The sequence below is a fragment of the Thunnus albacares genome, chromosome 13 (assembly GCF_914725855.1).
Source record: "Thunnus albacares chromosome 13, fThuAlb1.1, whole genome shotgun sequence".
NCBI classification, from domain to species: domain Eukaryota; kingdom Metazoa; phylum Chordata; class Actinopteri; order Scombriformes; family Scombridae; genus Thunnus; species Thunnus albacares.
The window spans coordinates 16,090,779-16,104,495 of NC_058118.1; the positions used below are offsets into that span (position 1 = coordinate 16,090,779).

Below are 13,717 nucleotides of genomic sequence, written 5' to 3' on the forward strand. Positions count from 1 at the left end.
ATGCTTTGCATACAGATGTTCATGGCAGGAAAAACACAATGCCTTGATTCGAAGGAACTGACGTACACCAGGAGTCCTCCTGCTGAATGTGCCCATAATAGGCGGAGCAAGGGTGCAGAATTTTTACAGGTACAACCTATGATATAAGTGTTAATCATAGAAAACCCATATTTCCTCTAAGTTCCTAAAACTTTTCCCACACACCCCATTTAATCTGCTGTATTTCTGTGACTTCTGGTAGTTTTTTACCCATAGGCAGCAATGTCGCATTGTTCGATATACATGTCCACAGCTTCTGAGTGGGATTTTCGTTCCTCAACAGACGCATATGCAAATCCTACAGACGCAGGGATATTCAACCATGAAGGGATTCTAACCCTCAATCTTCTGATCTGAAGTCAGACACCTTGTCCTTTAGGCCATGCGGTCACGTAGGAAGGTGATAAGTGTCGGTATGAATGTTGTTAGCAGCAGGACTGAGCTGGCAGGCAGGCTGAGCTTCAGTAACATCACTGGCTGGCTCCCATTGTCCAGGTGGGGACTAGCCGGTGCCTGCCATTGCTCACTGGCTGTTTGGGGAGAATAAGCACAAATGTTCCTGTGTTCAAACTCGCACGAGTAACACAAGGCGAAAATTCGCTTCGTGTTTGGTGTGAACACAACATAACAAAAGCAAACTTGTTTTATTAGGTTCGTCAAACAGTAGAGTTGAAAGTAATTTGGTGCAGCCTTTTCAGTATGATGAGGGAATTTACTGTTTTAATAGAAATGAAGCACAAAACTAAGGTTTGTTGCGCAGTAGTAATCAGTTTATGTTTTTAACTATTTGGCTTGCTGTGAAAGCCCCTTTTACAGTCAGGCCCCTTTATTCAGAAATATTGGAAATGACTAAAGCAACAACACTTCAAGTTTTGCTTTTATATTGGTGTATTTGCTGTGCACCAATTTTAGTTTTTCCAACCAGTGCAACAGCTCTGATTTTGATCTCTTTGGTTTTCAAAGAATATACAATATGATTGATGCAGGGTGGGATGCAAGAGGCCAGCAACAGGTTAAGCACATGCTGGTCCAGGTCAATGAGTCGCAGATAAAATGCGATAGTAAAAATGGTAATAAGAGGGATGTAAAAAAACAGCCACAAGGATGAGATGCTCAAAAGTCTACAGAGTATTACCAGATGGGATTCATTTGTAGTCTCTAAGTGGATCCAGCAACTTTGCTGTCCTCAAAACCATCTCATGTTATTCTTTCAGTCATGGGTCATGTTATTTTCTCAGTGGGCCTCTCAAAAACTCTTTATTGATACATTTACATAAAAATGTACAATTGTATATACAAGATGACTCTGACTCTACATGTGTTTATTACTGATGAACAGAATGATAATAGATTTTATATACACTTACATCATATTGACCCAGACTAAACAGGATATTCATAATAAATTAAATGTCTGTAAAAAGTCAGATATATAGGAAAAAACATCACACACACTTTGAACAGTTTGTTCAATACCTATAGAATACATCTATGTGTTACATAAAAGTGGTAAAAATGACATGAAATTATTCTTTTCTTTAGTTTAAGGCATTGACTCTCTTCAGCTTAACATATATGTATGTGTTATATTACACATAATGGCAACATTAATTAAATCACATAAAATTAAATTGTGTGGTTTGCCTACAGTTCTCTGTTCATAGCCCTCTTGCTGCTGGTGACCTCAAGTGACCAGTTTGACACCTTTCTGACAAACGCCTGACAGATACTGCACAAACATCTAGATTATTGCCACGTCTTATTAATATTGAAAGTATAGTTTTTATGTTGGTGTGTTTGTTGTGTGCCAATTTTAATTTTTCTAAACAGTGCAACAGCTCTGATTTTGATCTCTTTAGTTTTCAAGGAATATACAACAGGATTGATGCAGGGTGGGATGCAAGAGGCCAGCGACAGGCTCAGCACACGCTGGTCTGGATCAATGAGTCGCAGATAAAACCCGATAGTAAAAATGGTAATAAGTGGAATGTAAAATACAGCCACAAGGATGAGATGCTCAACACAAGTGGCCAGAGCTTTCACCCGACTGTCCAGTGATTTCATCTTGAACACAGTCACCAGGATGCTGACATAGGACAGAAGAATGAAAGTAAAGGGTCCTACAAGGAGCAAAACAGTGAGAAATGAAGCTGCAAACCACTGCATTGTGTAATCATTACAGGCCAGTCTAAACACAGGTGCATAGTCACAGAAATAGCTGAACACTCTGACAGAATTACAAAAAGACAGTCGAGTCATTATACCCACTGAAAATGCTGTAACTCCCAAAGCAGAAGACCAAGTCAGGCCGACAATACAACACATGCTCCGCACAGTGTTGATGGAGTTTTGCCGCAGAGGGAAACATATTGCAATCAACCTGTCGTAGGCAAGTATTGCCAGCGCATATGACTCCAACGATGCACAAGTATAGTAGACAAACATTTGTAACAAGCATAAGTTGAATGGAATAAAGTTGTCCTCAATTAGAAATATCTTTATCATGCTGGGAATAGTGCATGTGTTTAGGATTAAATCAATTACTGCGAGATTGACAACAGCCAAAAATTTTGGGGTGTGTAAACAATGATTAAAAGCAATTACGTAGATCACCAAACTATTGAATAGCAGTGTAACTACATAAACAAATGCTATAAAGATGAAGTAGACACTGATGTAAGGAAATGTTTGAAATCCGATGATATAGAAGCCCGGAGGATGAATGATGACAGAGTTGTTTAAAACAGTCCTGAGAAAAGACATAGTTGAACTCCACAGGCTGTGTGTTGCAGGACAGCCTCTGTATAAAGGATCATATCACATTATACACACAGGCCTCTAAAGGCTGTGTATGCATCATATCATGTCACTATAATGAGCACATTCAAATATAAGAGTGTTTAAAATCAATTCTCAGTGTTCAAACATGCATAAATGTAAATGCGTAAAAGTCAGTGAATGAAGCTCACCTGATTACCTGGTTTAATACTACCTATGTGATACTGACTTCAAAAGCAGCATGTGGATGGCTGCATGTCTAACCTGAGGACAGGGGAAGATAAACTTTCCTCATTGATCTCCAGAGATGAAGCTTCCAGCTGATACTGAGAAAGTCAAAGCCTATTAACGACATTAATTTGATCCGCGGAGAACACCTTCACTTATTTTGCACTCAAAACAAACATCTAATTATCACCTCACCACTCTCTCTTAAAGGCAGGCATACATGTAATCTTATCCGAATAAAATGAATTAAAATAGGTGATAATGAGGACATAATGTTGATGTGACAGTTGAGTCCTCCAAATACTGGCAAGACCTCTGCCTAAATTAACTTTGGTACAGTCTTGGTCTTTTTCAAAGTCAGAGACTCTTGCCCAATCAAACACCTGTGATCCAGTCAACTTTGTTCATCCAAAGTGCTGCATAAATCAGAGCCCAGTCCAGGAGCACTATGTTGTCCCAACCTAATGAAAATGACCTCTTGTGACTAGATGACAGACAGAGTTTAATAACAGATTGAACTTTCAGTTCCCGGGATTCCTCACATTGCAAAGAAACCAGGACCTTTCACAGTGCAATCACTGACTGATTTGGACTTTTCCGATTGGTCGCATGACAGACAAAAAGGCGTAATTATTGTTAAGTACCATTATTGCATAATTATGTTGCTTATTTAGATGTACTGTATTTAAATGTACTTTTCTAACAATATATAAAACTGTAAGAACTAACAAAACATTTTGTGAACTTTGTACATACAATGGGAATTAATAGTGCAATATGATGACTTGTCTTCTGCATAGTGTTTGTTCCCTGAGGATGCATTTATCATTAAACAAGCCATGTTGAGCCAAAACAAAATCATTTTAATGGGTCCAATTTGTCATGCCATCACCAGAGAATTTTGGTTAATGACCTTGACTGTAGCAAACAAACCTTTTACTCTTTCAACTTCACGCTAATTAATCTCAGTTGTATCTATTAGGTATCAAAACAATTACAACTGGAGGGAAATGGAAGGGATTGTACATTCACCATTTTCTCGAAGCTGTCATTTCATTCAAAATATACCTGCTTTCAAAGGAACGCAAGAGAAAGGCCAGTAGTCTTGAACTTCACACTTCAGCTTAGTGTGGATATTCTGAATTTGGAACATAAACTGTAGAAGTATTGAAACTTTACTTTTCAAGCAGTTGAAACAGTAAGTTTCAAAACAGTAACTTTGATCTGTAGGGAAATTTGGAGGTTGAGATGCTGCACTGGCCACTATAAAGAAATCAGTATGTGGTGTACATTCAGTCAAAATCACAACAGCTGACTTGAATTTTACAAGTAAGCACATGCTTATGCATGCATGTACACTCAGTTGACAAAAAAGAGACTGATGTGTATAACAAAGAAAAGAATGACAAAGGAGAAGATTAAAGCCTCAGAGTTATGTTCTGAGTGAGCCAACTAGCCAGCAGGTACAGTTTTAAATGTGTCAGTTATTTCTGAAAAGTCACCACGCAGCCTTTAAAAGTCTGAGCCTGACTCTGGCATGTGCACCAGGTCCTGGTGTTCAGTCATCTACTTCTGCACGACATAATGTAGCTTGGCACAGTCAAATAGCCCCAAATCCATGAAATATATATATTTTTTATTTATCCAACACAAGCACATAGTAGGTTCACTGGATTTCTAAAACAGTAGAGCTACTGCTGGTGTGGTGAATCCACTAAAATTTGATAAAAGTCAATCAACTATTCTTCAAATGGACATAAAGCACAGTGGGAGGAGAAGATCACACATTCAATGCAGGAGATCTCCAGATGAGGGGCAGGGTAGTTGTAAAGTGTTTTTTTTTTTTTTTTTTAATATTTCAGCCTACTGTGAAAGCTATTTTGACAGTCAGGCTATTTTTATTCCAAAATATTGAAAATCACTAAACTCATAGAGTACTAGTACTATGATACCACAATGTTGGTATGAATAAACATGTTGCATGTGACGCTGCAATGTTATTAGAGGTCAGGACACACACCAGGACAGCTCTACTTTCCATGCTAGACTGATCATTCAGTGGCTGGCTTACATCAGTGAAATGTCTCATCATTCAAACATAACATTACTGAGCAGTTAAAGTAGCTCTAAATTTGGAAATTAAGCTTTGAAAATGAATTGTTAAAATTAAATATCATCAGATTGTCTCTCTTTTTTTTCCACACCCAAAATCTTAGACAGTTCACAAAATATATAATGTTAGCACAAACCTGCAGATACAATAAAAAGTCTACAGAATATTATCAGATGGGATTCATTTTGAGTCTCGCTAACAAGAGGATCCAGCAATTTCTGTGTGCTCAAAACTATCTTCAGAGGGTCATGTTATTTTCTCAGTGGGCTTCTCCAAAACTATTTAATGATACCTTTACATAAAAATGTACAATTGTATATATGAGATAACACTACATGTGTTTATTACTGATGAACAGAATGATAAAAGATTTTATATACACTCACATCAAATTGGCCCAGACTAAACAGGATATTCATAATAAATTAAATGTCTGTAAAAAGTCAGATATATAGGAAAAAACATCACACACACTTTGAACAGTTTGTTCAATACCTATAGAATACATCTATGTGTTACATAAAAGTGGTAAAAATGACATGAAATTATTCTTTTCTTTAGTTTAAGGCCTTGACTCACTTCAGCTAAACATATATGTATGTGTTATATTACACATTATGGCAACATTAATTAAAAAAATTAAATTGTGTGGTTTGCCTACAGTTATCTGTTCATAGCCCTCTTGCTGCTGGTGACCTCAGGTGACCAGTTTGACATCTTTCTGACAAACGCCTGACAGATACTGCACAAACATCTAGATTATTGCTACGTCTTATTTATATTGAAAGTATAGTTTTCATGTTGGTGTGTTTGTTGTGTGCCAATTTTAATTTTTCTAACCAGTGCAACAGCTCTGATTTTGATCTCTTTAGTTTTCAAGGAATATACAATAGGATTGATGCAGGGTGGGATGCAAGAGGCCAGCGACAGGCTCAGCACACGCTGGTCTGGGTTAATAGCTCGCAGATAAAACCCGATAGTAAAAATGGTAATAAGAGGAATGTAAAATACAGCCACAAGGATGAGATGTTCAACACAAGTGGCCAGAGCTTTCACCCGACTGTCCAGTGATTTCATCCTGAACACAGTCACCAGGATGCTGACATAGGACAGAAGAATGAAAGTAAAGGGTCCTACAAGGAGCAAAACAGTGAGAAATGAAGCTGCAAACCACTGCATTGTGTAATCATTACAGGCCAGTCTAAACACAGGTGCATAGTCACAGAAATAGCTGAACACTCTGACAGAATTACAAAAAGACAGTCGAGTCATTATACCTGTTGTAAATGCTGTAACACCCAGAGCAAAAGACCAAGTCAGACCAACAATACAACACATGCTCCGCACAGTGTTGATGGAGTTTTGCCGCAGAGGGAAACATATTGCGATCAACCTGTCATAGGCAAGTACAGCCAGCGCATATGACTCCAAAGTCCCAAATGTATAGTATACAAACATCTGTAACAAGCATAAGTTGAAAGGAATAAAATTGTCCTTAACAAGGAATATCTTTATCATGCTGGGAATAGTACATGTGTTTAGAATCACATCAATTACTGAGAGATTGACAACAGCCAAAAACTTTGGGGTGTGTAAACAATGATTAAAGGCAATTACGTAGATCACCAAACTATTGAACAGCAGTGTAACCACATAGACAAATGCTAAAAAGATGAAGTAGACACTGATGTAAGGAAATGTTTGAAATCCGATGATATAGAAGCCCGGAGGATGAATGATGACAGAGTTGTTTAAAACAGTCCTGAGAAAAGACATAGTTGAACTCTTGCAACACTTGCACGACAGCCTCTGCATAAAAGCTCTCCGGCCTGATGAACAGAGAAATCATACAACATTGCACATTAGACCTCTATAGAGGTTATAAACCCACATGCATAAATTTCATGCCAGTTTAATAAGCGCATTCAAACTTAACAGTATATAAATATATATTCTCAATTAATCCAAACATGTTTAAATGTGCTAAAAGTCTTACCTGATTGTTTGATGCTGCTTACAAAAGCAGCATGTGGATGGCAGCATGTCTGACGTGTTGGCAGTGGCAGATATACTTTCCTCATTGATCTCTTGAGATAAAAGCTTCCAGCTGATACTGAGAAAGTCATTGGGCATTTAAGACATTAATTTGATCCATGGAGAGTGGAGCTGCATCTTATTCTGATTAAACTCCTCTTTCACTCAAAATAAACATCTAATTATTGCTCTTAATGATGATTTAGTGAGTTTGAGTGTCACACACACAAACATGCATGCAAGCTTATGAAACTAAAATAAAGGTCAGTTTTCTGAGAAAAACTTTTTTTTAAAGCACTAATATTTTAATTTTACATTATTACATTATGGTATATTATGGAATTAAAATTACGGTATATTCCAGTGCAGTGGTTCACCCCTTGAAAGGAATTTTTTTGTCATGGCACCTTAAGCAACCCAACCCCCAATATACAGGTGTGACGGGTAACAAATTAAAGGAAAAACTGGTAAAGATCTGAATGGTTGACCCCTACAGTGAGGGGATCTGGTGGCTCTGTTATGCTTTGAGGAGCATTTTGCTGGCATGGTTTTGGGTCCACTTGTCCCCTTAGAGGGAAGGGTCACTGCAAATCAAGACAAAGTTGTTCTGAGCGATCACCTTTATCCTATGATGAAACATTTCTATCCAGATGGGAGTGGTCTCTTCCAGGATGACAATGCCCAAATTCGCAGGGCACGAGGTGTCACTGAATGGTTGATGAGTATGAAAATTATGTGAATCATATACTATGGCCTTCACAGTCACCAGATCTCAACCCAGTTGAACACCTATGGGAGATTTTGGACTGACGTGTTAGACAGCACTCTCCACCACCATCATCAAAACACCAAATGAGGGAATATCTTTTTGAAGAATGGTGTTCATCCCTCTAGAAGAGTTCAGAGACTTGTAGAATCAATGCCAAGGCTGAGGAACACCATTCTTCAAAAACATATCGGAAGATATATGGAAGTTTGAAGAGATATGCACTCAGCGGTGGCATATCTCACTAACTACATTGTCCTATAGCCAGAAGTCAGACTACGTAGCAGAACACTTAGACTAATGTGTGTCTCCATGACAAAATAATATGCATTATTACATGTTCATTAGGTTTATTATTAATGATATGATAAAAGCATCTAAATTGTTAGTGTTGTAAACTGGATCATCATGATAGCCAATGGAGTACACTATGTAGTGAATGGTTAAGGTTATGTTTATTTATTTAATATCCTGGGGTTTTGAATTAATTGCTCACATGAAATGGATGACTCATTCAGGCATTCTCACTTCTGTTGTCAAGTAGACATAGCATATCCATGTATGGTTATGGCTTGAAAATAAAGAATACATAGTGTTAGACATCCAAGAAAATATGACCTGTCCGACCTGTTTTCTCGTGATATTGGGTTGATTGATGCTTGATCTCGAGATAACGGCATTAAAAAAACAAAAAACAAAAAAAACTCCAAGCATGGTGGTTCTCAGCTCCTGTAGAATACAATTAAAGTAGGTTAACATGTTAAATGCATTTCTTTCATTTTCTTCCATTAAAATGAGCTTATATTTCAGATGTTTGAGGAAAAACAAATAAAGGTTGTAGGCATTTCAATAGGACATGTGACTTGCTGCTGGTAAGAGAACAACCTGCAGGTCTGACTCTTCTGATAGGACATCTCTTGTCTTGTTTTCATGTACACCAGCAATCAGAGAACCACGTGACAAATATGAATCTGGGAACATGTAACACCACAGTGAATGTGCATGGACAATGATGGATACCCGTCTTTCACAAGTAGCCATAACCTATCGGATAAGTCGTTAGTAGAGTAGTTTTGTCAGTCGTCTCTGTGTTGAGAGCTGAGATGTTTCAACATTTCTTTCAGCTGTTTTTTGTGTCAAACCTTTCCATCGCTGCTCTGACAATCACTTTTTTCTGAATGCTGACTTCTTATCTGACCGCAGATTGTAGTTAATGTAAATGTTGCACATTTTTGCTGTAAAACGTTATTAAAAACCCACAATAGATGAACAATGATACATTTATTCTCACAGCACCCTTGGCCCATCCTCATGGCACCCACTTTGGGAACCAATACTCTAGTGTCCAGTATTTGTAGTCTTCCCTACACTGATGGTCTATACAGTTCTGTCATCATGGGATTGAAAAGATATTTATGATTCTTGTCAACATAGAGGAGTCACTCTTAGTATTTTTAGAAAATGTCAGTGTCAGTATGTGTCAGAGAGCAAGAAAAGGCCAACCTCTCCACCCCCACAAGGGACAGACACACAAACACACACAACCTGCCCGCCTCCACAATGACTTTCTTCATCCAAACTGCATAAATGAGAATCCAAAGAGCACTGTTGTGCCACCCTGATCACAATGACCTCCATGACCTTTTGTGAGAGCAAGCAGAGTCTAACAACTGATGTAAATGTGAGCTCCCAAGACTCCTCATGTTGCAGAGATTTGTACCATCCACAGTGCAAACTAAGAAGAGGCACAGACATTTGTATGTAATGATTATTGAATATGAATATATCACACAGTCTATTAAACTGTGAGAACTTACAAAACATTTTGTGAACTGTGCTTGTACAAAGTGAATAAACCACGCAATATGACTCACCTATTGCATAATGTTCTCTAAAGGTAGTTTTGTCATTAAACATGCAACAGTGAACCAACACAAAATGATACTAATGGGCCCCTGTGATGCCATCACCAGAGAATTCTGGTTAATGACCTTGACTTTAACAAACAAACCTTTGACTGTTCAGACTAATTAATCTCAGTTGCACCTATTACCACTTTTAACAATTAGAACTTGAGCTGTCTTTTAACTCCCCACAACTGCCTGCTCTGCCAACTGTCCTGTCTACCTTGTGTTTAATCAGGTGAGAAATTTAAGATTTAGATAATATAGAGCATCTTTAAAATCTTACAATCTTGACTTCCAAGCACTCACTCAAACCCAGTTCGATGGGGACTGATGTGTAGAACAAAGAAAAGAAGTTTCAAGCCTGAGTGACTCAAGGTTATCTTCTGAACAAGCTATCTAGCCAGCAGTGCAAGTGTTTCTTTCTTTTGTCCTTGATGTTACTCCTTAGAAGTATTGGGGGACGTGCGTGTTAACACCTAAGTGTTCTGTGATACATTTATGAAAGAAGTGTCTGCGTGATACCACAAATGTACCCCACACAAGAGCCTTACTGATGCGGGAGTTTTTTTTTAAAAATTTGACATTTAAAAAACCTTAAATTTGCTTCAATTTGTTTCATAAATAATACAGTGGTGACCATTAAGATATGTACTGAGTGTGACATTTCACAGTTGAAAAATTGAAGGATAGGTCCACAATTTTTCAACAGTTGTCCATATGAACACTGAAACAAGTTTTCGTCACTGTAATCATTCCTCTTGTTCATACTGGCTATTAAAAGATCCCCTTCAAATGTGCTTCTCCACAGTGTGTCCACACAGTCATTTTGTGCAAAAATGTATTTCTGAATATATTTTTCTGAAGCTTATATGCTCCCACATTTACAGTCTTTTTAGCATCAAATTCCCTTTATGTTTCCTCGGACAATGTGTCCCAGTTGAGCTGCAGTGGAAGTAGTGACAAAAAGAGGGACTTTGCCATTAAAAAGACTGTAATGTTGAAAGATATCTACTTGATTTGACTAATTTGGATGACTGAAGCTTCACATTATCTTCAGATAAATTTTTAAATACATTTTTGCACAGGAGGACTGTGCCCCCATCACTTAAATTGTAAGTGCACTATGAAGAGATCTTTTAATGGCCAGTATGAACAGGAGGTATGGTTATGGCAAGAAAAACGTGTTCATTTGGGCATGTGACTATTGTTTTAAGACAGACTTGACAAACCATGTAATTAAGAGCTTGTTTCTAAATGACCTCAAACATGTCTTTGGAATTTCTGTACTCAAAAATATTTTTATTTATCAGTCAACATATAAACAGATACAGCTAAGATGATATATCTGATTTACAGGTCAGGCTCTACACCACATACGTGAAAGTCCAAGTCAGGCTTATTTTTAGCTGCTCCTACTTACTGATTTTCATTACAAATAATTACATTAAATACAGTCTTTCCACATCAAACATATCAAACATGTCCTCAATACTCCAAACCACTCTGTGTGTGCGTCTGTTTGTGTGGTTTTGTGAGTTCAGCTGGGTGCGGACTCAGTGGAGGTTGGCTGCTGTTTCATCAGCTGTTTTTTCCGCGTGTTCTGGAAATTCATCATACAGTCTTTGAAAGTCTGGACCTGGCTCTGGCACACACGCCAGTCCTGGTGTTCAGCCATGCACTCCTGCACAGCATAGTGTAGCTCGGCACAGCCTGTGCGTGATATCATCCGTTCAACAGGGTCATCCTCATCGTCTTTACGGCTGCGGTCATGAGGTGAAGGGGATGCCATCCTGTGTAAATGTATGGTATTGACTCAGGAAGTCTGCTGAAGACAACACAAGATGTTATTAAGTAAACAAGTAATAATGCAGCTTTAATAATACAGGACTTCCTGGCTGCTTTTTTTCTCCTAGTTGTTCTTTCTGGCTGTCCAGGCCTTTTGACGATGCAATTTTTCTCTAAATCTCCAGCTGTGTAATTTAACGCACTTTCTAAAACTCTTATCTTTAACTTTGCATTATATTTTAGTTTTAATCCTATTTTCTCATCTTTTATGAGTGTTTATGGTTTTTAGTGTGTGTTGTAAATCTATCCTGTCTCCTAAGGTACTTAGTAACTACATGTCACAAAATTCTTGAAATAGCATGTATTTTTATTAATGATTATATTATTTCAGCAGTACAAAGTTATCCCACATCTCTACACACCAGTAGTGGTGGGATGTAACTAAGAACATTTACTCAAGGATTGTACTGTAGCTACTGTGTACAATTAATGTGAGCTCGACCAGCTGCTACATTTAGAATCAGATTCAGGTTTATTGTCCATGAAAGTATATATGCATGCAAGGAATTTGATTCCAGTTTCTAGTGGCTCTCAATGAGCTTACTCACAAAAATCTTCAGAAAGATGTACATGGACAACAAGCCAAACAAAGATAATTAAACATAAACATATCACTATTATGTACAAGCAAGTGGGTGAAAAAATAGATACATACATATAGAAACAACAACATACAATGTCTAGACAGGTAGAACCATTTTTGTAAAAAGGATGCAAATAGTGCAAAGGTGTGAAAGAGTGCATAATTCTGAAATAAATATTGGCTGTACACTGTACACAGTAGGTTAGCTAACACTGTCCAGAGTAACGCTATCACACTACGCTGTAGGTTAGCTAACACTGTCCAGAGTAACGCTATCACACTACACTGTAGGTTAGCTAACACTGTCCAGAATAAGGCTATCACACTACACTGTAGGTTAGCTAACACTGTCCAGAGTAACGCTATCACACTACACTGTAGGTTAGCTAACACTGTCCAGAATAAGGCTATCACACTACACTGTAGGTTAGCTAACACTGTCCAGAATAAGGCTATCACACTACACTGTAGGTTAGCTAACACTGTCCAGAATAAGGCTATCACACTACACTGTAGGTTAGCTAACACTGTCCAGAATAAGGCTATCACACTACACTGTAGGTTAGCTAACACTATCCAGAGTAACGCTATTACACTACACTGTAGGTTAGCTAACACTGTCCAGAATAACACTATCACACTACACTGTAGGTTAGCTAACACTGTCCAGAGTAACGCTATCACACTACACTGTAGGTTAGCTAACACTGTCCAGAATAAGGCTATCACACTACACTGTAGGTTAGCTAACACTGTCCAGAATAAGGCTATCTGGCTTGACCGTACCTGTTTTTCTCTCTGGGTGATTCTGTCCGTCGAAGAACCGAGGTTAAGTTTCCATAACCTGCATAACTCTGGACTTTTCATAACCAACAACACGCTGTAGAGGACACATTTAAACAGAAGACGACTGTGTAGCCGTGAAACAGCTCCGTCGATACTTACATCAGTTCCGCTACGTAAAAACAACAATGTGTGACAACTGATAATGAAGTCGTAGAAAATAATAAATTGTAGCCTACATGTGAAGATAAAGTAGCAGTGTGGACATAATGTCCGTAGATATCCTGGAATTGATATTTTAAGTGCAAATGCCACTGAGTTGGTTCATATGCATTAAAAGCCACCAGAGGGCAGGCCGCTTTACTATTTTATAGCTAACATCTTTATATTCAGTCTATGCTCATATCCCCTCACTTTGTGGCAGCTTAATTGTATGATGATCTGCAATGCATAATGTGTTTAAAGTTCATATGGTAATGTAGCCCATTTTATAAAGTATTGAGTTAACTTGTAGAAAACTATATAGAAAAACATTGTTACCTGTAGTTACCTCAGATAATTATAATTTTTAATACATATTAATAATAAATCTATCAATACGCCTATAATAATAAAGATCAATAACCTGGCCTGTTATATCC

General features: G+C 37.9%; 3 protein-coding genes across 3 annotated transcripts; all 3 read right to left on the reverse strand.

The window, feature by feature from the left end:
* Positions 1 to 1,785: 1,785 nt before the first annotated feature.
* LOC122995800 (olfactory receptor 2AT4-like) lies at positions 1,786 to 2,802 on the reverse strand. Its single transcript, XM_044371166.1, has one exon. It carries the CDS (start codon positions 2,800 to 2,802, stop codon positions 1,786 to 1,788), a length of 1,017 nt encoding a protein of 338 aa, XP_044227101.1.
* A 3,028-nt stretch (positions 2,803 to 5,830) lies between these two features.
* Positions 5,831 to 6,961, reverse strand: LOC122995778 (olfactory receptor 2AT4-like). The gene has a single exon (XM_044371149.1). The coding sequence runs from the start codon at positions 6,932 to 6,934 to the stop codon at positions 5,924 to 5,926; it is 1,011 nt and encodes a 336-aa protein (XP_044227084.1). The 5' UTR covers positions 6,935 to 6,961; the 3' UTR covers positions 5,831 to 5,923.
* A 4,182-nt stretch (positions 6,962 to 11,143) lies between these two features.
* LOC122996199 (cytochrome c oxidase assembly factor 4 homolog, mitochondrial) lies at positions 11,144 to 13,234 on the reverse strand. Its single transcript, XM_044371796.1, has 2 exons — positions 13,080 to 13,234; positions 11,144 to 11,687 (listed from the first exon to the last, which is right to left on the reverse strand). The coding sequence occupies exon 2, from the start codon at positions 11,652 to 11,654 to the stop codon at positions 11,403 to 11,405; it is 252 nt and encodes an 83-aa protein (XP_044227731.1). The 5' UTR covers positions 11,655 to 11,687; positions 13,080 to 13,234; the 3' UTR covers positions 11,144 to 11,402.
* Positions 13,235 to 13,717: the final 483 nt, after the last annotated feature.